The sequence below is a fragment of the Nerophis ophidion genome, linkage group LG04 (genome assembly GCF_033978795.1).
Source record: "Nerophis ophidion isolate RoL-2023_Sa linkage group LG04, RoL_Noph_v1.0, whole genome shotgun sequence".
NCBI lineage: Eukaryota > Metazoa > Chordata > Actinopteri > Syngnathiformes > Syngnathidae > Nerophis > Nerophis ophidion.
Window position 1 is genome coordinate 25,659,988 of NC_084614.1, and position 26,487 is coordinate 25,686,474.

Below are 26,487 nucleotides of genomic sequence, written 5' to 3' on the forward strand. Positions count from 1 at the left end.
GTTTGGCTGCGAAATCACTAACTTCCACAGCCACTATGAACAAAAGTTGTTACTGCAATCCCAACAGCCAAGCAGTGTGGATTATGTCGACACAGCTTGAAGAAACACCTTCTCCGGCAGCTCAACGGCGTGTACGACTGCTAGACACTTGAAATTGGGGAGCCTCACAACGACTGAAACGGGTGCTTGTCTGAGGACTAGGAATGGGTATGTTTCACATTTGAATCAGGGTATTGATTTCCTGGCACTCAAAAATAGCAATTTTCAGTATTTGTGTGTGTTCAAATGTGTTGATAAATGTTAATTGTTTAAAAATTATATATATATATATATATATATATATATATATATATATATATATATATATATATATATATATATATATTTATACATATATGTATATATATATATATATATATATATATATATATATATATACTGTATATCTTTTCAATTTAACATTTAACAATGAGCTGTGCTGTCTAGTTATCTTGTTTTCTTACACTTCTGTGTCTCATTTGCAAGTACTGTAAGTCACTGTATTATATTGTAAACTTTGTATACCGTTGGGCAATTCCAAGACGTTAGATGGCAGTAGTAGTACAGTGTGTTGCCTTAGCCAGGGAGTAGTCTTTGCCTTTAATTTGAATGTGCCGGTCTTTTCTTTTGTTGATCCCTACAAAGTGTATATACTGTAAGTATTGTGCTAATTGCATACCATCCATTTGATTGTCATCTTAGCTGCAGTTTTCATTCAAGTGTTGACATTGGCAAATAAAATCGCTAATGCTAATCAGTAGCATGTTTATAGCAGATCCAATGTTGAATAGCATCAAGGTAGCACATTTTGAAAAGTAGAGACTTACTTTACTTTTGAGGGCTTTTTTCTTGCTTCATTCATTAGTGGTGAGTACCTTTTGTAAATACTTTATAATTTCAACATGTGTTTAATTAATGAGACATATTTAAGGCTTGAACCTTGATTGTGCTTCCATACATTTATCTTTGCGAGTGAGCAATGGCGATTGAAGAGGGACAGAGGTGGTTATGAAGCTAAGTATAATTTAATATTTTTTAGTAACAGTCACTTTTATTGCAAATTTTTATCCAAAATCAGAGAAGTTTAGATGACTATGTATGAATATTATACACATCAGTCCTTTCCTCTAACTGGATATTCTTTACAGGCCTTAGCATGACATATAGTAATATTGTGTCATTCTATTTGTAGAAAGAAATCAAATAAAAAGGAAAAAACATATTTTAGGTCGTTTTTGTGTGGAATGGTTGTTTTTTTTGGCAAACCAAAACAGGTTACAACTAATTGCAGTCAAATATGTGCATGATGCATTTTTTCCATGTCACAATATTAAAGGGTGGGCATTGAGTATTTAAAACAAACAAACACACAAAGCATTGCACACCATTCTAGCCCATTTTCTTCTGTCTATCCAGGAACTTTTGTCTTCTGTCAGGAGGAACCTCATCCAAACCAATGCCATGATTGCTTCCCCTAGAAGAGAAAATGCTACTTTTAGGGCACATGATCAAACCCAGTAGGAGCTCAGGTATTACTTACCCTTTAATGTCTGGAGGAATGGGCAGAGGTTTCTTGAAATCTTCCCTTCCAACCAGCCAGTATGTGTGCTCAATACCTTTTCCCTATTGAAAAAAAAAAAACACAAAAAAACAAACATTAAAAAGTCCTCTTTTCGTCTGGGAGTTTCAGCCAACTTACCTTTAACTCCGTCAGACCGCGAACATCAATTTTGTATCCCAGCTTCAAGCTTTTTAGGACATCCACTGTGCTTTGGTTGACGTGGATTCTATAAGCTGCACAAAACACACAAAACCACAATGAATGCACACTTTGAGTGACTCTACATATTATTGCTGTCAGGTATTCAATCTGATCTGATAATAGAGGCCTTCTCAGTTTTCAACCACTCGGATGCAGCAAACTACACATCACCAGATTGCAACTTTGCACAAATGCTAAACTGGGGTTTAAATTCAAGTTTGGAAAGTCATCTAAATGGATGGAAAAATACAAAAACATCTCATGAGACTTCTACATATCTCGGGAGACGTTTCCGCTCATCTAATTAGTGTGTTTTGGCTGTTGTGTGGTCAGTGACACGACCCCAGAGCAGGGGTCGGCAACACGCGGTTCCGGAGCCGCATGCGGCTCTTTGGGAACTCTGATGCGGCTCAGCTGCACAATCGCCGACCCCCCAGATGGTTGCGGGGAGATTACAGAATTCAATGCCTCTCCCGGGTTTGGTGCTCGCGGGGTGTATAACATAGTCAGGAAGTGTCATGAATGCAAAGGATTCTGGGTATTTGTTGTGTTGCGTTTATGTTGTGTTACTGTGAGGATATTCTCCCGAAATGTGTTTGTCATTCTTCTTTTGTGTGGGTTCACAATGTGGCACATATTAGTAGGAGTGTTAAAGTTGTTTATATCACAACCGTCAGTGTACTCTGTGTCACCCAGTATGCCTTCCAATCGTGTGCGTGCATCTGCGGAAGCCTCTCACAACATGTTGCTTTACTGGCAAGTATTTTGTACATGTTGTAGAAGGTGTTTAAGGCAATGGCCTCCTAGCATGCCCTTATTCTTGTCATCTGGGTGACCATCAGCAGATATTGGCGAGAATAGTTGCGGCTCCCATTGTCTTCCTCGTTTTATGAAACGGGTCGAAATGGCTCTTTGAGTAGTAAAGGTTGCCAACCCTTGCCCCAGAGGGTTACCGCTGAAAAAGTGTGATCATAGCCGTAGAACTGGAAATAGACGTTTTTGCAACGAATAGTAAAGCGCTACACGCCTCTGTCCTGGCTGCTCAGTACAATATGGGTAAAGTGACAATGAAGAAAACAAACGTGCACCAAGTTTGATCATATTACGCCTGTACTGGCTCACCTGCACTGGCTTCCCGTGCACTTAAGATGTGACTTTAAGGTTTTACTACTTACGTATAAAATACTACACGGTCTAGCTCCAGCCTATCTTGCCGATTGTATTGTACCGTATGTCCCGGCAAGAAATCTGCGTTCAAAAGACTCCGGCTTATTAGTGATTCCTAGAGCTCAAAAAGAGTCTGCGGGCTATAGAGCGTTTTCCGTTCGGGCTCCAGTACTCTGGAATGCCCTCCCGGTAACAGTTCGAGATGCTACCTCAGTAGAAGCATTTAAGTCTCACCGTAAAACTCATCTGTATACTCTAGCCTTTAAATAGACCTCCTTTTTAGACCAGTTGATCTGCCGCTTCTTTTCTTTCTCCTATGTCCCCCCCTCCCTTGTGGAGGGGGTCCGGTCCGATGACCATGGATGAAGTACTGGCTGTCCAGAGTCGAGACCCAGGATGGACCGCTCGTCGGGACCCAGGATGGACCGCTCGCCTGTATCGGTTGGGGACATCTCTACGCTGCTGATCCGCTTGAGATGGTTTCCTGTGGACGGTACTCTCGCTGCTGTCTTGGAGCCACTATGGATTGAACTTTCACAGTATCATGTTAGACCCGCTCGACATCCATTGCTTTCGGTCCCCTAGAGGGGGGGGTTGCCCATATCTGAGGTCCTCTCCAAGGTTTCTCATAGTCAGCATTGTCACTGGCGTCCCACTGGATGTGAATTCTCCCTGCCCACTGGGTGTGAGTTTTCCTTGCCCTTTTGTGGGTTCTTCCGAGGATGTTGTAGTCGTAATGATTTGTGCAGTCCTTTGAGACATTTGTGATTTGGGGCTATATAAATAAACATTGATTGATTGATTGACCAAAGTGTGAGCTGTGTTTTGTCTTCATGTGAAGATACTCTCCTCCCAAGCACAATCTCTTTACTTCCACTGCGCATCCATCACATGTTATCATGTGATAATTACATGATATAATACAGTCAATCAGGGATGACACAAACAATAAATGTTGTAGAAATAGTAAATGGTCCTAAAACTACCTTGTGCAGTACTGAGGTATTCAAGCAGTACAGTATAGCGAATAGCTAGCTGGCAACTAGCCAGGCAGGCAAGCCGCTCTCGACCTTCGGCCGCACACAGCAGCCAGCCCTCCCAAGACTATGGACAACCCGGTTTCATGCAATCTCTTCAATAATTGGTCCAACTACAATTACGTGACTACAGGGTGCCATCCCAGCAGGCACAAGACTTTAAAACAACATTGGGAACTTGTTGAATTATGTCAAACCCAACGTTGGAACAACATGCTTTTTGATGACGTTTAGTCAATGTTTGGTTTTGTTGTGATTTGACTATTGAATTTTGGTCATTTCTTAACCAATATCTTAAAACATAAATACAACATTGAAACAACCTGCTTTTTGACAACGTTTATTCAATGTCAAGTTGTGACGTTGATTTGACCATTTAAATGTGGTAATTTCCCAACCAACAACATTGCGTCAATTTACGAATGTACAAATCGTATGCATGTTTGAAATAGACTGAAACTGAACTGAACTGAACAAACACAACCCTTTTGCAAAGTTGTTTTAAAGTCAGTTCTAAAGGACATGTATTAATGTTTTGTCAATGTCTTGTGCCTGCTGGGATGTTACGTACCAGTTTGAAGATGAAGCTAAGCGACATTATAGTTATTTTAATTGAAGAGTGTTTGCCGTGTAAACGTGCTCTGTTGTGCGGAAAAGGAATGTGCCACTCGCAAAAAATGCCGGAAGCCATTGCATACGTTTCCCGCAACCCAAAAAGGAGAAAAACATGGGAAGTTGCCGGAAAGGCCAGAGAGCCAATAACAAGAGTTTCTTGTGCGAGGTAAGCCGGCACACATGGAAACGTGGTATATCGCACTCTCAGTATTCATGAATGAATACGCTTTGCCTGACAAAACTTTGCTTTAAAATACACTTTTTTTTTATGTGTCACCAATAATCCACGCTAAACTAATACATATTGCTGTAAAAAGCAGCATTAGTTCAGTATTCAAGTAATTATGGAGACAATGAAATCAGAAAGCCATGACTCTCCACAGCAAAACCTATGAAAAATATTTTAAAAAGCCAAAATAAAAGCACAGGCATATATAGCGCGGTGATTACAAACAAAACACATTTCACACTTAAGTCATAATTTCTCCGTAATTGTTGGCCCTTAACTTACTTAAAAGGATTTTGGCAAAATGAGGGTATACGTTTATTTGCGGTCGCCCCGGCGGGAGCGGGCTACACAGCTGCTGGTCACTTAACAGTGCATGAATGGTGCTTAAAAAAACTTATCACTACGTATACTACTTTGACAAAATAAAAGCATGTTTTATTGTAAGTTAATAAACTGGAATATATTTAGAACTATTTTTAAACTCATTATTTTGGTTTCTTTTGTCAGGAAAACTTATGCCAGAAGGACTCAGTTGCACGCGTCCTTGGTACCAAACATGGCGCCTCTCGTTTAGTTGTCCATACTCTCTCCATACACAACTCTGCCCCTCCCCCTCCCTTCCTGCTGCTTTTGCGCGCTCAGACAGCAATAGCTTAGCACGTGCCACCCATCAACAATATTCAACAATATCAAAATAAGATAAGAAAAAAGAGGAAGAAAACTACCATTAAATAACTAAGTCAAAATATTATTTAGCAAAACAAAACTACACAATGAACCAAAGTATATTAGTAAGCATTTCCTTAGGTCCTTTCTACTGGTCGATTTACTACAACAGTAGAATACAATTTTGAAATTATGGTTTATAGTTTTGGTGTGCCACTCTAAGATTTAAAGTAGCCCCATCTGAAAAATTTCTGGAGGCGCCACTGCAACTAGCATGTTAATCACTAGCCGGCCAGAAGCGTGTTAATCGCTAGCTGAAAACTAGCATGCTAATTGTTAGCTGACAGTTAGCGCCACAAATTGCTAGCTGGCAACTATCTCACTAATCTTTGTTGCTAGTTTTCTCTGCTAATCGCTAGTTGGTAACTCAAGCACTAATTGCTTGCCATCTTAAATGGTAACACGAGTAGAACAATACAATACTTCATGTTTTTATTTTTAACTTCCAAGGTACAGTAGAGTGGCTAAGCTAGTGCCATTTCCAAACCGCACAACATTGTGTAGGGGTCAATGTTAATGTGTATTTGAAACAATTTAAATGTGTGATAAAAGTCCGGTCAGAATAAAAAAATATATGTAAAAAAATCCACCAAAAATGTCACAATTCCACTGTAGTACCATTGTGGACCCCTGTTAAAAATGTTGTTGAAGATTACTCACAGGGTTGGTGTCAAATTCAAATACAGAGTGGGCCAAAATTTTAAACTGAACAAAGCCACAGGCCAAGGTTGTACAAATTAACCTTTTAACAGGGAGCCAAACAAGTTTTGCATTGAATATTGAACAAGCAAGGCTTATATAACTTTATAGTGACATGTAAAATCGAGTTTTAAATAATAATAATAATAATTAAAAAATATCAATGGCATATCAAATACAATTTAAATAAAAGTTGAATGCCTCTTTTTTATTTGCAGCCCTCTGAGGTAAATATCAAAATAAACTTTTTCCACAGGCTAATAATAAATTTGCAAATAAAATAACAATAATGAATGAATCAAACATTCAAGCCTTGAAGTAGCAAGAGAAAGTGCATGAGTAAAATGTTATTAATTGCTTGGGGGAGGGGGGGTATATGGTAGCATCCCGGAAGAGTTAGTGCTGCAACGGGTTCTGGGTATTTGTTCTTTTGTGTTTTTGTTGTGTTGCAGTGCGGATGTTCTCCCGAAATGTGTTTGTTATTCTTGTTTGGTGTGGGTTCACAGTTTGGTGCATATAGTTGTAAGATTGTTAAAGTTGTTTATACGGCGACCCTCAGTGTGACCTGTATGGCTGTTGAACAAGTATGCCATGCATTCACTTCTGTGCGTGTGTGTGTAAAAGCTGCATATATTATGTGACTGGGTTGGCACGCTATTTCTATGTAGGAAAAGCGGACAAGACGACAGATTGTAGAGGACGCTAAAAGCAGTGCCGTTAAGGCACGCCCCCAATATTGTCGTCCGGGTGGAAATGGGGAGAAATTCGGAAGAATGGTTACCCCTGAAGATTTTCGGGAGGGGCACTGAAATCTGGGAGTTTGGGAAAATCGGGAGGGCTGGCATGTATGAGTATTAGCGGTGAATGCACTGTATAATACCGGAGGGCCAGCTCTAATGTTAATTTCATATTGCCTAAAGGGCCAAATTAAATTACAGGGCGGGCCAAATTTGGCCCGCGGGCCAGAGTTTGACACCCATGATCTAGATTAATCATGATTCAACAACATTTTTAATCTAAAGTTAAGAAACAAGGGAATATATGTAACCCGTCTGGTTCGGTCCCTGCTTTTCTGTCTCTAGCATGAGGGGTTGAGCTTGCTAACCACCGAGCTAAAAGCTCAGGCTTTCCACTTGGATAGCCAGCATACTCTACAAGTTTTCAGGGAGTGAGGTTTTTATATATATATATATAAATACATATATATATACATATATATATATATATATATATATATATATATATATATACATATATATATACATATATATATATATATATATATATATATATATATATATATATATATATATATATATATATATATATATATTTATTTATTTATGGCGTTGGTTAAATTTTTTGTGTACTTACTGTAAATCCAACAGCATGTAGAAGGACGCTGGGACATACCTGCTTATTTACATTGAAACTTCAAATTGACCTCTAATTCTGTTTATAGTCTTAACGGATTAGAAAGGACTGGTCACTTAAAGCCCTGTTTAGCCCCAAGCAGCAAGCACATGCCTGTCCTCTGCTGCCCTGTCTATCAATACAAAAACACTAACTTCTTGTCTCTCTGTATAAAAACGGCGCATGGATGTGATGCATTGTTATGGGTTATTGTTTACTGTTAAAACAAAGAGGAATAGCATTTATTCAGCATAGGACAATGTTGCGTAAGACACTCACACAACCCGGTGGACTCCATTCGAGATGCTGTGTTGACTGTGTCTCCAAAGAGGCAGTACCGAGGCATCGTGAGGCCCACTACTCCTGCTACCACTGGGCCTGAAAGAGCACACACACACACCCACACACACGCACCCTCACACACACACACACATGCACACACACGCATACACACACACACGCACACACGCACACACACACACACACACACACACACACACACACACACACACACACACACACACACACAATAAGATGGTCCTCTTTGCCAAACAATATACTGTATGTCCATGATGTATTTCATTGTTTAACATATTACATTGTTTGGATTGAAAAATGAACCTCCATAACAAAATGAATAGCATTGACTTGTGTTTGATGCTGTGTGTTAATTGGATGACAGCACCCTAAGTGGATAGTGCCTCGCCACGCCAAGAGTAAGATCCAGACAAGGATGAAGGAGGTAAAAATACCTCCTTGCCTCAACAGCTTGGGTTGCTTCATGCTTTCCCCTCTACAACAATTCAGCTAGTAGTTTATTGTACAATCTTTTTCTCTTTCATTGTATCTCTGGCATAAACACTTTATGCACAACTATTAACTACAATATTTCTTTATTGTGTCATTTTCAATACATCAAGGTTATCCTGATACCATTTTTTTGGTACCGGTACCACAAATGTACTGTACATTGATGCTTTTAGATACTTTTCAGAATAAAGGGGAACACAACACATTTCATGATTGGCTTCATTTTAACAGAACATATCTTGATACATTAAACATACATTTTTGGTAGCACTCAAATAAGAATTTGATAAGATTGGAATTCAAATTAAAATACATTAAACACACTGGGCTTTTCTTATTGCACTCAAGAACAATTTTAGAAGACTAAAATAAAAATGAATAGGCGCTAAACACATTGGGCTTTTCTTATTGCAATGACTGAACATTTTACAATTTTCCATGTCATATATAGTCTGCATATAATAGGATTAGGTTAGAACAGAATAGAACGTATTTTTGACATTGTAATAAATGCTTAATGATTTATGGTTGCCACTTTTGATCTGTTCTTTAGGACAAATACAATCATTTGTAAATACTAAAAACAAAACTATGAATAAAACTACACAGATAAGAAATGTAGCAGGTAAAACACACATTTTTAATGATAAAACACAAATGGTTGGAATTCTGTAATTTCCCTTGCATTACTTTGCGCTACGTGGGCGATTTTGACTGCGCTAATAATTGGCTATAAACTAACTAGCTGTGTGCGTGTTCACGTATCTAAATGTGCACAGCAGGGGACCTAGTTAACTACATTTCCTGTCAGTCTTTTAACCCCTTGTACAGATCTGAATGTTTGTCATTCAAATATGTACCTTAGTTTGAAGCAAAGGTAGTAATACTGCATTGCCACCTTTTGCGAGGCATGTTTTAAAGCACTTTTTCTTTAGTAGTGTTTTTTAACCATTGTTGGGCCGCGAGCCCCACCTAGAGGGCTGCCATTTATTATCTGTTTGGTCTGTATGGGCCCCAGCGATACTCAGTTGTGAAACACTTTTCCACCACTTGTGGCAGTAATGGCAAAAGCAAACAAACAACAATTCTGGAGCTAAAGTTATAGAGAAGTTTCTTAAGCTCAAAAATTAGGACTAAAGTGGTTAAACAATATTTTTATTTGCACCTTCATTTTATTGGCAATTTTTTTTAAGAAACATATTATATTATTATTATCAATTTAGTTAGAATGTATTTTAGTATCGCGTAATTGTATGTAATCATTTTTTTAAATCTGTTTTTATAAGTCCCTTCTTTTGCAGGATATTTGATTAGTATATATTTTTTGCAATTAGCTTGACCTAAGCCTTGATAGTAGTCTCTTTGATTAACAAAATTCTTTCATATTACTTGGCAAAGTTGTTAACTAATTAGCTATAACTACTGAATACAGTTCAAATGTAGTGGTAAGATTACTAATTCAGTGTTACCATTTGAATGGGCTGCGATGAGGTGGTGACTTGTCCAGGGTGTACCCCGCCTTCCGCACGATTGTAGCTGAGATAGGCTCCAGGGCCCCCTGCGACCCCGATTGGAAAGCGCAGTAGAAAATAGATGGATGGACGGGCATTTGAATGGGCCGCTGTCCCCTATGCAGTGGAAAAGTTGGTCCCCAAGCTCAAAAAGGTTAAGAACCCCTGTTTTAAGACACTAAATGCTGCTTATGTTTTGAAAGTGTCACCTTTATCGTGAGTTTTGAAGCCAAAATACTTCCATATTGCGTTAAACGTGCCCTCTTTATTAACCAGTAGAATTGCTGTTTTTTGCCATTTTTCCTCTTTACACTGTTTCTGCTTGTATATTCTTTATGTGAGCATGCTGACACACTTTACACGCGCCTTGGCTCAGCAGCATTCAGAAAAAAAAGTACCTCTATTTTTTTAATTGTTTTTAATTATTTTGTACCTCGGTACTTAAATAGTACCGGTATACCGTACAACCCTACGATACGCCCACAAAATATACACACGCATACCCCACACCCCACATCGCTTCAACGCCATTTTTTGTATTGGTATTTGTATTTTGTATTTATATTATTACTATTAAATTTGTAAATGATGTTTTTTTCCTGGTCTCAAACTGAGTCCGCCCAACCGCTCCCCTCGCAAGCATTTTGTTTGGGACTATAGCTTGTTATACTCCTCCTCCTCCTCATCCCATGTTTTATCTTTTTTCCTCCTTTGCGGGCATCGCCTGTGGCAACACAGCAGTGTTCCCGCTCTGGCTACCCTGTATGATGTTTGTCTGATCTTGACAGGTTTGTACTGAAAATGTCATTTGGTTTTACTTTTTAAGTGCGATGGCAATAAAGTTGCATTCCATGATGTAAGTAGGCCACAAACATGTGTTGCTTACCCGAGTGCAAGCCGATTCGGATCCTGACTTTTACGTCAGGCATGTGTCTCATTTTGAATGTTCCAATGCAGTGCAGAATGTCAAGAGACATGTTGGCCATCTCAGCTGCATGGCGGTTTCCGTTCCTGTTGGGAACCCCTGAGGCCACCATGTATGCATCGCCAATGGTTTCAACCTAAAAAAAAAAAAAAAAAAGTAAAATTAAAAGCAATTAGCTCCTCCAGTGCATTAGAACAGAGATGTTGAACATAGAAGACAAAGGGTGCAGCACTCTCACCTTATACACGTCATGCAGCCCAATGATGGCGTCAAAAAGCGTGTAGAGGTCGTTTAGCAGGTCGACGACCTCGATTGGCTCGCTCAGAGCTGAGATTGTGGTGAAGCCAACAATGTCGCTAAAGTACAAAGTGACTTCACTGAAGTGCTCCGGTTTGACCGGCTTGCCTGTCTTCAGTGCTTGAGCCACAGACCTGACGGAGGAGCACAGGAGCAGTGACATCACCTCCATATGCACCTCCCTCTAACAGTGGTGCAATGGAAAAAATAACATCGCTCTGACGAAAACCTCAAATTAAGAGTGTGTTGAGATAAGAGCTGTCTCTCGGTTAATTGCTACGCTTTAAGTCGCAAGCAAACATTTGAGCCACAAACATGTCTGTCATTAGTTGGTGTAGCAAATGTCCCAGTGGACTCTGTAAGATCTGCCCAAAACATTTGGTTAGCTTTTTTCTAGAGATGGACATAACTTTGTTTCTCAAACATGGTAAGAAAGAAAGTGAGAGTGAAGGACAGTCCTGAGAAAAAGAAGTGTATGATATCCATGAAACCAAAGAGATAAATCATCAAAACATGCCGAGCCCGTCACCAACTTGGAAAAGCAACTCGAGCATATCACTGCTAGTCTGCACCCTACTGAAGCAAAATGAGTTTAATGCCAGCCAAGAATGTTAGAATAATATCTAAACACCATGAAGCTGCTGATGGTGTGTTTTACAGAGAAGCAGCTGGAATGAGATATCATGGAAACGTAAATGCTGTACAATATTATTACATTACTAAAAAAAAAAACGAGTCTACTTTTTAGTTATACATACTATTGTATTGTTTTTACAATTTTTATTTTTAGAAGGCATGTATCGTGTTACAATTGTGGTCTTCTGGGAGAGAAAGTACCATTGCAGAACCAATTAAGCTCGTAAATTGATGTACTACTCTACTGTATATACTTAATGTGATCATCAACTTTCTTTGTTGATTGGCTGGGATAAATCACGCGGTTCTACTGCTTTATAGCAAGGCTTGTGGCTAGGGTTGCCGACTCCCTGAAAAAAAAAAGGGATACCTTGCAGGGCTTGGCGACCCGATTATTTTTGCCTTTTCTATTTGAGTGTAAGTAGTTGTATAATGTCCGCAAAGGTTCAATGAGGGCAAATGGATTCTTCTTGTTTTATTGAAGACGTTTCAGAAGAGTCCAGTTGCATCAGTTAAGCCTTTGTGGATTGAATGATTAGTTATACTATTTAACTCCAACCAGAATTTAAACAGATGCGCAAGTTTTGGGATAATATAAATATATGGCAAACACATTGTTCAATAATTAAGTTGTAGTGCAAAATAACAAAATTAACTTTCTACCCATTCATTTTCTAATGCTTGTCCCTTACAGGGTCGCGGCGGGCGCTGGAGCCTATCTAATAAAATAAAACATTTTCTTCAATAAAAGTAGTTCCTGTATTTCCTGTTTCACTTAACTAACAGACACTGGTAGTGCTTAACTTCAAAAAGTATGTGAATTTAGTGTTCAGCGTTATGATAGAGCAAATCTTCAACTATTTTGACAAAAATAAAGGAGAGCTGAGCTATTTGTCTTTTATTTATATGAGTGGCAAGATTTGATTCATTTTCATTCTTTTTTTTTTTTCAAAATACACTCACTTCAGCAGTGAGGTGAATGTCTTTATGCTATTTTGTGGTAGTTTGTCATTAAATGAGAGCACAATGTCCGAAATGAACACTTACAAAATACTAAGAGCAAATATCATTGGACCCTTTGGTGAGCTCCTGTATCAGCTGCTTCAGTAGTAGTCATGCCACTATCATAAAGTATAGTGTCACTATGATAAACCTTGACACATTATGTTTATGTTTATCAATTGAAATAAACAACAAGTTTTTTGACGACAAGACAACAAGAGAGTACTAATTGTGGTAAAATGTCAACTTTGGAGTCCCAATTGTCAGAAACAAGGTAGTTAATTCTAGTTAGCTATAGCTGCTGCTGAACAGAAGCGGAGTGACTGACAGTCAAGGCAAAACTAATTCTCAGATGGCAGAAAAGTCCAATCTGCAATGAGTTTGACAGTTGAGCAATCAGTCACTCTGGCATCGATCAACTTAGCCTGTGAAAGGCTGTTCTGAAGTTGTCATTTCGAATAAATCTTTTGATATTTTAGTCTCACAGTAATGACAACACAGGACAAGTGCGTTCCATGACAGCTCAATACGGAAAGCGCACTTCTACAAACATACATGTCTAAATACGGGACGATTCCGTTTTTCAAGGCATCAAATTTGACTCAAGTTTAAGCCTCTAAATAAAATTATTTGGCCTATAAAGGACTCATTTAACATGATATCTCTTGCACCTGAGTACACATTTTGTTCAAATCTGATGTTTTTTTTAAGTTAGCATGTTAAAAATCCAGGTTGAGATCCCATGAAAAATAGCTAAAAAAAATGTACATTCAAACAAAACTATAACCCTGGTGTAATTAAAGTGCATGGATTGCATTTACAAAGCAAGTTGTAATGTTGTAGGGACTCTCGTGAAAAAATGTCTACTATATTTTTCATGAATTTGATCATTCTATTTCAATTGTGCCTCTTTACAAAGACACGTTTTCGACAAACAATTTGAATGCATACAAAACTTTGTCGTTTGTCAACTTACTTGGGCAACATCTGAGCCACCAGAGCGTCCGTCTTTTGTCTCTCCACCTCCAACTCTTCTGTCCTCTCTCTGATCAGATCCTCCAAATTGGAGGAATACTGCTCCAGCATGCGCAGCATTGAGTCGATAATATTGGTTTTCTTGCCTTTGGTGATACTTTTAAACTGTGGACACATAAAAAACAAACTTACATCCATGTACTGTCAATGTCCGTTAAATGTTTTTTTTTTATGAATAGACAGTATGTGTGGTCACCTGTTTTAAAATGTCTTGAAATGTGGGCCTCTTTTCGGGTTCTTCACTCCAGGCCTGCTTCATGACCTGGATAACATCCAGCGGGGCCTCGTCCACAGACACAGTGGGTCGGCACAAAGGAGGGGGTTCTTTGAGTTTGCTAATAATCTCTGACAACACACACACACACACACACACAGACACCATTAACAATAACAATGACATGAACATGCAGATTTACTGTTTAGCACATATTAATATACACTGATAGGAATGTTGATTTGTTTTCGTCTTTTTAAATTCACTAAACCCAGCAACATTTGAGGAATAGGAAATCAGACAAACATGCACTTAGGTAACCTCCAAAAATTATTAGTCAAATATATTTATACTAGTGCTGTTAAATGATGCATCCATCCATCCATTTTCTACTACTTGTCCTGTTCAGGGACGCGGGGGGTGCTGGAGCCTATCTCAGCTGATTATTTATTTAAATCAAATTATTCTCGTTTTTGAATTTGGATTAAGGTTATAACTTGCTTGTATAAATTAAATTGATTAAAAAAAGACTCCAATATTTAGTCACAAATGCAGTTTTATCGTCACGTCATACAAGAATTAAAAAAAAAAAGTTTCACTTGAATCCACGTAATTTATTTACTCAAAACTTAAAAAGGTTTTATCTTTAATATAATTTTGAGTGAAATGTGCCAGTGTGCACACAAGGTAAAAGAGCATGTGAGCTCAAAATAAATTGGGTGATAATCTGCAGGCTTTTCTTGATAACATGATTAATGCCATAATGTTATATATATATATATATATATATATATATATATATATATATATATATATATATATATATATATATATATATATATGTAGGTGTGGGAAAAATCACAAGACTACTTCATCTTTACAGACCTGTTTCATGAGGGGTTCCCTCAATCATCAGGAGATTTTTATATGTATATATGTTGTCTGTCTATCTGTGTTGGCCCTGCGATGAGGTGGCGACTTGTCCAGGGTGTACCCCGCCTTCCGCCCGATTGTAGCTGAGATAGGCGCCAGCGCCCCCCGCGACCCCAAAAGGGAATAAGCAGTAGAAAATGGATGGATGGATGGATATATATATACACACATTATATTGCCAAAAGTATTTTACCACCCATCCAAATGATGAGGATCAGGTGCCCTAAACACTTGGCCCGGTGTATAAAATCAAGCATTTCGCATTGAAACTGTTTCTACAAATATTTGGGAAAGAATGGGCCGCTCTCAGAGATTTCCAGCGTGGAACTGTCATATGATGCCACACGTGCAACAAATCCAGTCGTGAAATTTCCCTACTCCTAAATATTACAAAGTCATCTTTAGTATAAGAAAAGTAAAGAGTTTGGGAACAACAGCAAGTCAGGCACCAAGTGGTAGGCCACGTGAACTCACAGAGAGGGGTCAGTGGATGCTGAAGCGCATAGCACAAAGACTTTCTGCACTGTCAGTTGCTACAGAGTTCTAAACTTCATGTGACCTTCTAATTTGCCCACGTACAGTACGCAGAGATCTTCATGGAATTGGTTCCAGTGGTGTAAAGCATGTCACCACTGACTCTAGAGCAGTAGAGATGCCTTCTCTGGACTGATGTGTCACGCTTTTCCATCTGGCAATCTGATGGACGATTCTGGATTTGGACGTTGCCGCTGCATTTCGGACTGCATTGTGCCGAGTGTGAAATTTGGTGGAGGAGGAATTATGGTGTGGGGTTGTTTTTCAGGAGTTGGTCTTGGCCCCTTAGTTCCAGTGAAAGGAACTTTGAAAACTCCAAGATACCAAAACATTTTGGACAATTCCATGGGATGGCACTTCAAGTTCATATGTGAGTAAAAGCAGTTGGCCAAACACTTTTGGCAATATAGTGTGTGTGTGTGTGTGTATACTGTATATATGTATATATATGTATATATATATATATACATATATATATATATATATATATATATATATGCATATATATATATATATATTTTATATATATATATATTTATATTTATATATGCATATATATATATATATATATATATATATATATATATATATATATATATAGTTCTTTTTTTTAAATCAATTATATAATTTATGGATTATTTATATAATTTACCTTTGGGAGGCATGTCCATCATACAGAAAGGTGCAGAGCGGGAAATAACCTCTTGTGCGATGATGGAAAAGCTGTAGACGTCCCCGTGAAAAGTGCCTTTCCTCCTCAGGGAAGGATTGCGCAACAGCTCAGGAGCGGTCCAGAACAGATCTTTTCACACGATCCAAAAGTTACATTATGTTATTACTAAAGGAAATTGATGACCTGACATTAAGTCACCTTCAGGCTTTTCTTCATCTATAATGACGTTTTGGGCACTCAGAACTTCATTGAAGCCATAATCAGTCACCTTCAGCACAAATCGACCGTCCACCACACAGTTTCTGGATTTGAGGCGTCCGTGGACGATGCCCCGATTGTGTAAGTACTTCATGCCCTGTTAAGACCTCCGATGTGTGAGTCATGCATTCTAATGGAACATGATATTTTTGTTTGGGACAATACCCGAATGAGATCCATCAGCAGGGAAGACTTGAACATCCAGTCAAGACGTACTTCTTCGTTGGTAAGGAGGTCCTCCAGGCTGCCTCTGGAGCAGTGCTCCGTCACCACACCGAAGATCCCAGAGTCAAAGAACAGTCCCAGGAACAGATTGAGGTTCTCATGCCTCATGTCTCTGAGCTGCAATGATTAGTAGCACACAATTAGAACAAGCATTTTCACCGTTGCCTAAAAAAACTCACCTTGACAAAGACAGACTCAGTGCTGCCGCCGATGCTCAATCCAGATCCAGCTGGGCCTTTCTTTAACCAAACCCAATCTCCCTACAGGACCGGGAGTAATGATTTGCAGACACACACAAACACAGTCGTGGATTCTCGTGAGTTGAGCTCACCTCAAACACAGCAACATTGGAGCTGTCAGGTGAGGCGGCCAAGTAGCTGCGACCGGACACTGAGTGGTGAGGCGTCTTCATGTCCAGCTGACTCCTCATGATGCTCTCGTCGTTCAGCTTCTGCTCTCAACAACACATCATTGCATGGTTTTGATAGACAAAAGTATTGGGACACCCTGCCGTGCCAAGAGAAGCAAAAATAAGCAGTGGATGCCCCTTTTGATGTTGGGAAGACAACAAGTAGTCTACCAATAGTCAACAAATTGGAATTTAGAACATTTCTCAGGTCAAAGAATACTCGCTTGACTCACTGTCTTTTAGAGTGTGATGGAGTTGAGGTCAGGGTTCTTCCTCATTATTCACAACCATTATGAAAGACGTGACGATAGATGGAATTTTTAAAAATACATGTATTCTAATTTGTAAATAAAAGTCAGCTTACAGCGCAGCCAATGGGAGCTCCTCTATTTCGCCCATAAAGAGCCAAGAAATTCCATTTACATTTCGTGACTTTATATTAACCAAGTATTAATGAATATTATTATTATGAGCACTAACGCAGACAAACTATTAATAATGGCCCCGTGATCACTACTTTGTTGCTTTGTTTACATCATTGAGTGGTCTGCTGCTTTCTCGTCTACTTGCTCTTTCGAAGTTTTTTCTAAATCATAAATCATCTCACCTGCACAGAAGACGTCTGAGTAGGTTTTACGACAAGTTGGTAGACTTCGACAGCTATTAAGGACCCAAAACGTCCGAGGACGACACAAACAGACACTTGTTCCCCCCGCCCTCCCACTTCGTTTCTTTGCGAGGATTATGAGTCATTCTTCATCTAAATGGGAATATATGTACTTCCTAGCAGTCAAAATCTTCATGACAGCAGACCTTGTGCAGTAAGTGATGTTTTGTTATGTTTGTTGGCTCTCATAAAGTCTGCAGTGAGTAATAATTAGTGATGTAGAAAAAAAAACAAAAAAAACGCTCTGTGTTTTTTAAATTAATGCGCCCCGTATGCTAAAATGATCAAAATATGTTAATATTACATGTTATTATTAATGTACCTGTTACTACATTACATATATTCTTACATCATGTATATACAACATGAATGCAGGTGTTTGGATGTTGTTTGAAGGGCTTTATAGGCAAAATTGCGTGGCTCCCAGAGGATGCATTGTAAGCACACTTTTGATCGCATTCATTTAATATTTAGAGTGCAAACAAATAACATCCATCATCATGTCCCTCATAATGATTGTAAACAATAGGCAAAATAAACTAAGGTTGACATAAAGTTGTTTATCGCTGTTAATTGGTTTCATAGCTAGAACATAAAACGCCTGTTTATGACCTTCTAAACATGTTTTTCAATATTATGAGAGCCTTCTAGACATGATATAACAACCTTTTGTCGATATTTCATTCTTTTGATACAAAATAGTAACGTTACCTGAGGCTGAGACAATCAATAGCCACCATATTGAACAGAGCCCTCTAATTGGTTTAGTGCTCTCTATTGGTCAATATTACTATAGTTTTAATTTTTCAATTCAGTCATTGTTTTAATTGAAAATGCTTAATATAGGCCAACATTTGTTATTAAAAAAATGCGATGTGGCAAGGGGGGATTAAATAGGGAAGTCTCAAAAAATATTACAATAACATTGAGTAATTAAAAATTATAACTTGACTGACAGAATCACATACAAATATTATAATTTAAGTAATTTAAAAAATACACGATTTAAATACGAAATTATTTAATTTGTAATAATAACGTCATAGTAATATTATTGTTATAAAGTCTTACGATGATATATTAATGATGTACTATATTGTACTATGGTATTATTTTATATATCGCTAATCATAGTAATAATGTCTATTATTATTTATTAATAATAACTAATTTCAAAAATAATTATCACTCAAACAAAAAAAAACACTGACTTAACAAATTTAACAAGAGTATTCAATTTAGTAACAATAATTCATACATTATAGGTCAGAAAAGAACACAATAATCTTCACTAATTTCAATGAAATGTTGACATGTAATGTCATTACATGATGCTCTAACAGGGTTTTGCATTTTACAAACAAAACATGCACAACTGCGAAAAAACAGTTGAAATGAGCATATACTTGTTAAGTAAAGTCAACATTTCATTTTCGTTAGGTGAAGTCCTAAAAAAAAAACCTATTGACCCAAAGATAAGACAAGTAAAAATATAAGATGTGGTTTGTGCAGCCCTTTGAGACACTAGTGATTTAGGGCTATATAAGTAAACATTGATTGATTGATTGAAGATGAATGGCCCCAGTTTTAGAAATACACAAAATATGTGTTCTAGATCATGTTTACCATGCAGATTAATAAAATAGCAAGTAGTAGTAGAAGAGATTGTGCAATGAATGCTAAAAAAAAGCTGAAGTTTAACTGAGATGCTTAAAAGACAGAGCGCCGGCCACATAGCATGGAATAACAAAATATGCGACTGACTCTAAGGAACATATCAGCAAAATGAGCTAAACACGCTAAATCAATGTTAGCATGCTAACAGTTAGCTTGTTTCAAGTACCAAGTTATATGACTCTGAGGGGTACGGCTGCATAATTTAGCTACAACATAGCGTGTTAACAGTTATGATAGTTTCCATTTACCTGAGATGTTGGAAGTCAGAGGTGAGAACGACGTCACAACCAAGCTATTAGTGTTCCAGTTACAAGGTTGGAAATCAAGAGGGTCACATCCACGAAATCCATTCAAGTAGCTTTCCTTATCTGAATATAAACAACTTCTGGAGAAAACTGTGCTTCTTCTTCAACGTTCAAACACGGTGGTTGAAGAGGAAACCCAAAGAAGCCATTGCTAGCGATGTAGTATGCACATACCACATGAAAAAAGTAATTCGCAGTGCAATAACATTAGCATACATACGTCCAACAATACATTGCAAATGGCTGATTTAGTCCTGCAAAAACTAGTCAGATGTGCTAATTACGGATATCACAGAAGCTTCTATTATTCTTTAGCCACAGAGCAGCCTTGGGCACTAATGCACCCCCATACCATCACAGATGCTGGCTTTTGAACCTTGCGTCGATAACAGTCTAGATGGTTCGCGTCCCCTTGTCGAATATTTCCAAAAACAATTTGAAATGTGGACTCGTCAGACGACAAAACACTTTTCCACTTTGCATCAGTCCATCTTAGATGATCTCAGGCCCAGAGAAAACGGCGGTGTTTCTGGATGTTGTTGATAAATGGCTTTTGCTTTGCATAGTAGAGGTTTAACTTGCACTTACAGATGTAGCAACAAACTATATTTAGTGACAGTGGTTTTCTTAGAGTGTTCCTGAGCCAATGTGGTGATATCCTTTAGAGATTGATGTCGGTTTTTATACAGTGCCGTCTGAGGGATTGAATGTTCGTGTCCGGCCATGCCGCTTACGTGGAGTGATTTCTGCAGATTCTCTGAACCCTGTTGATGCTATTATGCACCGTGGATGTTGAAATCCCTAAATTTCTTGCAATTGCACTTAGAGAAACGTTCATAAACTGTTTGACTATTTGCTCACACAGTTGTGGACAAAGGGGTGTACCTCGCCCCATCCTTTCTTGTGAAAGACTGAGTATTTTTTGGGAAGCTGTTTGTATACCCAATCATGGCACCCACCTGTTCCCAATTAGCCTGCACACCTGTGGGATGTTCCAAATAAGTGTTTGATGAGCATCCCTCAACTTTATCAGTATTTATTGCCACCTTTCCCAACTTCTTTGTCACGTATTGCTGGCATCAAATTCTAAAGTAAATGATTATTTGCAAAAAAAAATTTTTTTTATCAGTTTGAACATCAAATATGTGGTCTTTGTAGCATATTCAACTGAATATGGTTTGAAAATTATTTGCAAATCATTGTATTTTGTTTATATTTACATCTTACCCAACTTCCCAACTCATATGGAAACGGGGTTTGTAAGAGGACGCCACTTTTTTTTTTAAGACACATTGTGTGGATGAGTTTATTGTGTGTCACAACACTTTTGCCAAAATGTTGTTCTTGGCTGAGAACTGACCCGTATGCTGACTTGTGTGTTGATGAAGACCAGGTCATCCAGAGTTAGGATCACTTTGGTCACTCCACCGCTGCCACCGCCTGCAAAGGTGAAACCCACTCTTCCGCTCCTCCTTAACAGACATATGTAAATAAACACACGTGTTAGAAAAAAGACACACAAGTGCACAAGATTAGATCGGAGGTGTGCGCTGTACACACTTGAAATGTATGAAGATGTTTACCGCGCCCCCAACCACCATAGCTAAGACAAGGAAAAGAAAGAAGAGCATAGCAGAGTCCATTCCTGTGGGAAGAGAAGAAGATCCCTGAGTTGATGCTACAAGAGTGCATAGTGTGATGACCGTACAAAACCACGGACCTCCACTGCAGGCAAAATAAGGACTAAACCAACAACTGGAGTCCTTGTAAGGAGTGCTTCCTGCAAAATGGATGGATCGGCCAAGATACTTCAAGCCTCCGGTCTTGCCGTCAGTGTGTGCAGCCTCCAAAACATGAGTGGAGTAGAGGGAGTTGCCCATGCCACTGTAGTCCAGCACTACGTAACGCGCTTGCATGCCTTCGCCGTTTCTACCCGCCCTCAAGTGCTGATTGAAGCCCTCGAATTCGAAGCCTCCATCGTTGGTGCTGAGGATCTCGCCGGTCACCCAACGGCCTTTGTTAGCGCGGGCCTGTTCGACAGCCATTGCTATATAGTACATCATGTTGTAGATGGTGCCGAAGAATGGAGAAACCTAAAAAGGAAGACAGAGGGCTACTAGTGCTGCACGGAAAGTCAGGCACGACTTGGCTGATGTACTCACGTTCTCAGGTGATGTGCTGCTGCGGATTTCGTAGGTGTCCTGAGCGTCTTTGAAGGCCTGTTGGAAATTGCGTTCACCAGAGTCCATGGTGATGGTGAGCACGCCGTCATAGGCTTTCCTCAGCCTGGTGTCATTGCCCAGGGTGTAGTAGAAGGCGTCGTTGTATGGGAGTGAGTAGAGAAGAGTGTCATAGGGGATGAACACATAGCCGCGGTCGATCATCCTCATAGCTAAAGCTGTGGTCAGGAGTCTGTACTGAGCTTGGCCGCCAATCAGGACAGAAGGCATGCACATGATGATGACTGGAAAGACAATATGGGTCAATTCACATGGAGGTTCTTCAACTTGTGTGTTTTCTGGTGTTACCAGCTCACCTCTAACACGATCTGTTTCCCGAACTTTGGTCAAGGCTCTCCTGGGACCATCATCATCTGCCCCCATTGCTGCCACAGGGTTGACGGGCAGGCCCAAAGCCCTCAGAGACGACGCCAGCTCATGTCCTGTGGCCTCCCAGATGTCGCTGTCCTCTGAGATGATGGCCACATGAGCCCAGCGGAAGTAGCGCAGCACCGTGAAAAGAACATGTGAGGACAGCGGCTGTGGTCGTAGGAAAGTGGGATACATCCCTCCTTCTCTCATATTTGGCTTCAGGCAACTCCAGGAGAGGAAGCCAACATCCCATTCTTTAGCGTACAAAGCAGCTGAGGTACAGTACCCTGGGTTGGCCGGGCCCAGGAACGCTGAACCATAGCCTTCCAGCTCAGCAAAGCGAGCGAGGGCGCGGGATGACTTGCAGTCCTCGTTAATCAGTGTGTAGTCATACCAGTAACCTTTGTTGATGTAGGGGTCATTGTTGATGCGGGCGGTGGCCAGACGCGCCGCCAAGTCCGGGAGAGCTTTAGAATATAAGAGGTCACAAGTCCACGGTCCAACCAGGGCCACCTTGAAGGTAGTTGCCCAGGCTTGACAAGGTAGGGATAAGATTAAAATTAAAGGTATTAGAAGCCAGCTCACTCGACGGCTTTTAAAACACTGCACTGGGGACAATGGCAACAGTGGTGTCAACAACACTGGTGGCAGGGACCAGGAATCAAAGCGACTACGATCTCGACCATTAGTAGTCCATATGTCTTTTTTTCTCATCACTTTTAGGCAGTCCGGCAGCCATCGAGGATGATAGGACAGGTTGTGCAGAAAGCGAGGGTCTTTGTGACTTGCCATTCCTGTTTGTACAGCTTGGACGTCCTCTCTGAAAGACGGTTGGCGTTGCTTGGTGATGAGTGGCTGAGAAGTGTCTTCCTTGGCAGTCCTAAGATGGACAGCTGGCGACAAAACTCTGAGCCATCACTGCCTCCAGGAAACAGGAAAATATGTAGAAAAGGGTTAAAATATATTAGAAATGCCATACAGTCTGAAAAATAGTGAACATTCTCTGTTCTATTTGTATTTAGTATCGACTCACAGCAGGGATATTCAACTAAGTTGTTTGGGACCCACTTTTGTGAATTATATTTGTGTGAATTATATTTATATTGCGCTTTTCTCAAGTGACTCAAAGCGCTTTACATAGTCACACCCAATATCTAAGTTACATTTAAACCAGTGTGGGTGGCACTGGGAGCAGGTGGGTAAAGTGTCTTGCCCAAGGACACAACGGCAGTAACTAGGATGGCACAAGCGGGAATCGAACCTGCAACTCTCAAGTTGCTGGCACGGCCACTCTACCAACCGAGCTATGCCGCCCCACTTTTCCATATGAATAAAGACAGGGGGGGTGGGGGGGGGGGGGGCAGACTATTCTCTTCACTATTATTATTTTGTACATTCCTGAGAATCATTTGATCTTTGATTGATTGTACCCCGAATGATGAAAACGGGAGGACCTAAATGGAACTTTGAGGATCACCACTAGTATAACTAAATACGTTGAACAAATGACTACTGACTGCATCTGAAATAAACACATTATACAGTAACACCTTAGTTAGATAAATCACATTGGGGGAAAAAAATTGTAACTGCCAAAAAGGAGGGGATCTAAAAGGGTGCCCTGAGGAATGCCTCAGTTTGGAACCCAGTGTGTTATGTCTGCTAGCAAGGTTAATATGTCAATGCGAGGATCTGCCAATGTGTTTACAGTGAGCGTTTTAGGAATTTGCTGCAAAACTATTTGTAATACAAGTTTTGAACTGAACTCGGGGGCCGGTATGGTGTCATTCCCATCCCCGATTGAGCTCCTGGGCCACCAGTTGAATAGAACTGAGCTAGTATATGGCAGCACTCTAGAGTTTTCAAGTAGTCTGCTGGAAAAATCGTAATTTCTTTCCATTTTTTTTTTATCTGAACTTGCGGGCCGGTCTGGTGTCATTCGTGGGTCCGATTTTCCGCCAGTTCGATAGCCCTGTTCTACTGGAGCTTTAACCCTCTTTAATGCACAAATGATATCAAAATGAAGCCTTTATTCCCAATTTTCTTCTGTACGTCTATTTTTTTTGAGAAGTGTGTTCATTAAAGAATTAACTGCCATAAGTTTGTTCTCTTATGTTACATTTTTAAAATTAAGTTTTACTTTAACTGAAAATTGAAACCAAACTATGACATTCGTATCAAGGTATGTGAGGATGCTGTATGGTTATTAAAATAAGCTTACTTGTTGACCCAGTTGGGTGTATGAATTTGTATGAATTTCAATTGTATGAATGTGAAACATGGAGGAATTTGAGTTTAAAACTCAATTTGATTTCTCCAATATTTTTTTCATATCAGTGGAGCCATTGTTGCTAGGCAGATTTCTTTGGGCTCATTCACAAGCACCTCATCTTGCCAATGAAAAAACAATGTCTGGGCCACTAATACATTGACTCCAAAAACAACACTGTTCTGTATTAAATACAGATAAATGATAGAAATAAAATAATCTGGATCTGGTAGGACACTGCTCCCTTCTGGCCTGTCATTAAATTAGACACAAGCCAATTTTATCGCAACACAAAGCAAAATATAGAGGACACCGTCCCCAAAGTCATGTTCCTGATGTAGAATTAATGACATGTGCTTAGCAAGCCTATTAGCGCTGCCGGGGCTGCAGAGGTAAATCTGGCCTTAATGTCTTGGTCTTGTGTCGCCTTTTCCATTACATCCTGTGGCAATGTCTCAACGTCTTGTCAGTCACTCTGACTAACACATTTAAAAAATCTCCCACATTCTTAAAAGTAGCATTTTGGTTCTCACATTTGGTTCTCTATGAAATCGTATTGATAAATGATGTTATTAACACCGATATTGTTTTACATTGACTTAAAAAGGCATATTATAAAAGTCAACTGAAAAATATATTGCATCTTGCAAAGACTTAGTATATATATACTATTAGTATTGTGTGTTATATGAAATTCCTGCAGTGCAAACAAGGCTTCATTCAGAAAAATATTGACTTTTTACATTGCTTGGTTTCATTTAATTAAAAAAAATATTTTTAAAAATTCAATACGAACAACTTAAAGTTGTGGCATATGAGGTGCTAATAGGTTCTAGAAGCATTTGTACAACATTTTAGCTTGCTTCTTAGATACCTCTACAAAAAAACATGAACTATTCATTGTTTCTTATGCTGCAAACAGATAAAGAAACACAATTCTGACCTGGAGCGGTTCTCACAGAACCCATGTCAGTGTAGGATACTGTCCCGGTTCCTTTGTAAAATGGAAAAAATATCCAAGATGACAAATTATGAAAACAAGATCTGGCTTCAAGTTAAAAGTCCTGAGGAGAATATGTTAAAAATCCAAATCCCCACATTTCCATTTGTCAAATCTCGCTTGGCTTCTTGCTGTCCCAATCTGGGACTGGGACCCTCCCCAAACCTCAGAGTGATGGCTGATGCATGAGAAGAAGAGCGAGGTAACACAAAGTGGGGGTTAACTGCAGGGGGGTGACAAGAAAGGGAATGGATGGGGAGGGCTGTCAATCTGGGACTTCTCAGCCTTCTTTATCTTTTAATCCATACTAGTGTGGAAAGAGTGAGTGTGGGGGAGGGATCAAGGAGATGAGGTGAAAGTTGGGAGTGAATATTTAGTACTGTACTGTATAGGTGCTGTTCTCTGACAGACATTTAATGCAGGAAGTGGTCCCAATCCACTGATTTGTTTCCAATCACCACCTTTATTCATTTGTATGTATGCTAACAACTACTGTCAATTATTCTATTAGTGGATGTTTGTCGCACCATATTACCCAAATATACTACATTGATGTATAGTATTGTATATTATTGTATAAAATCGTATATTATATTAATTTATATTATATTATATTATATTATATTATATTATATTATATTATACTATATTATATTATATTATATTATATTATATTATATTATATTATAATATAATATAATATATTATATTATACAAACTCCGTTTCCATATGAGTTGGGAAATTGTGTTAGAGGTAAATAAAAACAGAATACAATGATTTGCAAATCCTTTTCAACCAGTATTGAATTGAATGCACTACAAAGACAAG

General features: G+C 39.1%; 1 protein-coding gene across 2 annotated transcripts; it reads right to left on the reverse strand.

Annotated features, from left to right (window-relative positions):
- Positions 1-429: 429 nt before the first annotated feature.
- On the reverse strand, positions 430-25,911 carry gucy2d (guanylate cyclase 2D, retinal). Of its 2 annotated transcripts, none has more exons than XM_061897647.1 (19): positions 25,602-25,911; positions 22,335-23,307; positions 21,961-22,262; positions 21,519-21,891; positions 21,359-21,443; positions 21,159-21,270; positions 17,072-17,191; positions 16,920-17,000; positions 16,681-16,857; positions 16,456-16,612; positions 16,237-16,386; positions 14,100-14,248; positions 13,845-14,008; positions 11,172-11,364; positions 10,895-11,069; positions 7,967-8,065; positions 1,739-1,833; positions 1,580-1,662; positions 430-1,513 (listed from the first exon to the last, which is right to left on the reverse strand). In XM_061897647.1, exons 2-19 carry the CDS (start codon positions 23,179-23,181, stop codon positions 1,429-1,431), a joined length of 3,447 nt encoding a protein of 1,148 aa, XP_061753631.1. In that variant the 5' UTR covers positions 23,182-23,307; positions 25,602-25,911; the 3' UTR covers positions 430-1,428. The 2 variants fall into 2 exon arrangements, with proteins under 2 accessions (XP_061753631.1, XP_061753632.1); XM_061897648.1 differs by having other exon boundaries at positions 22,335-23,311.
- Positions 25,912-26,487: the final 576 nt, after the last annotated feature.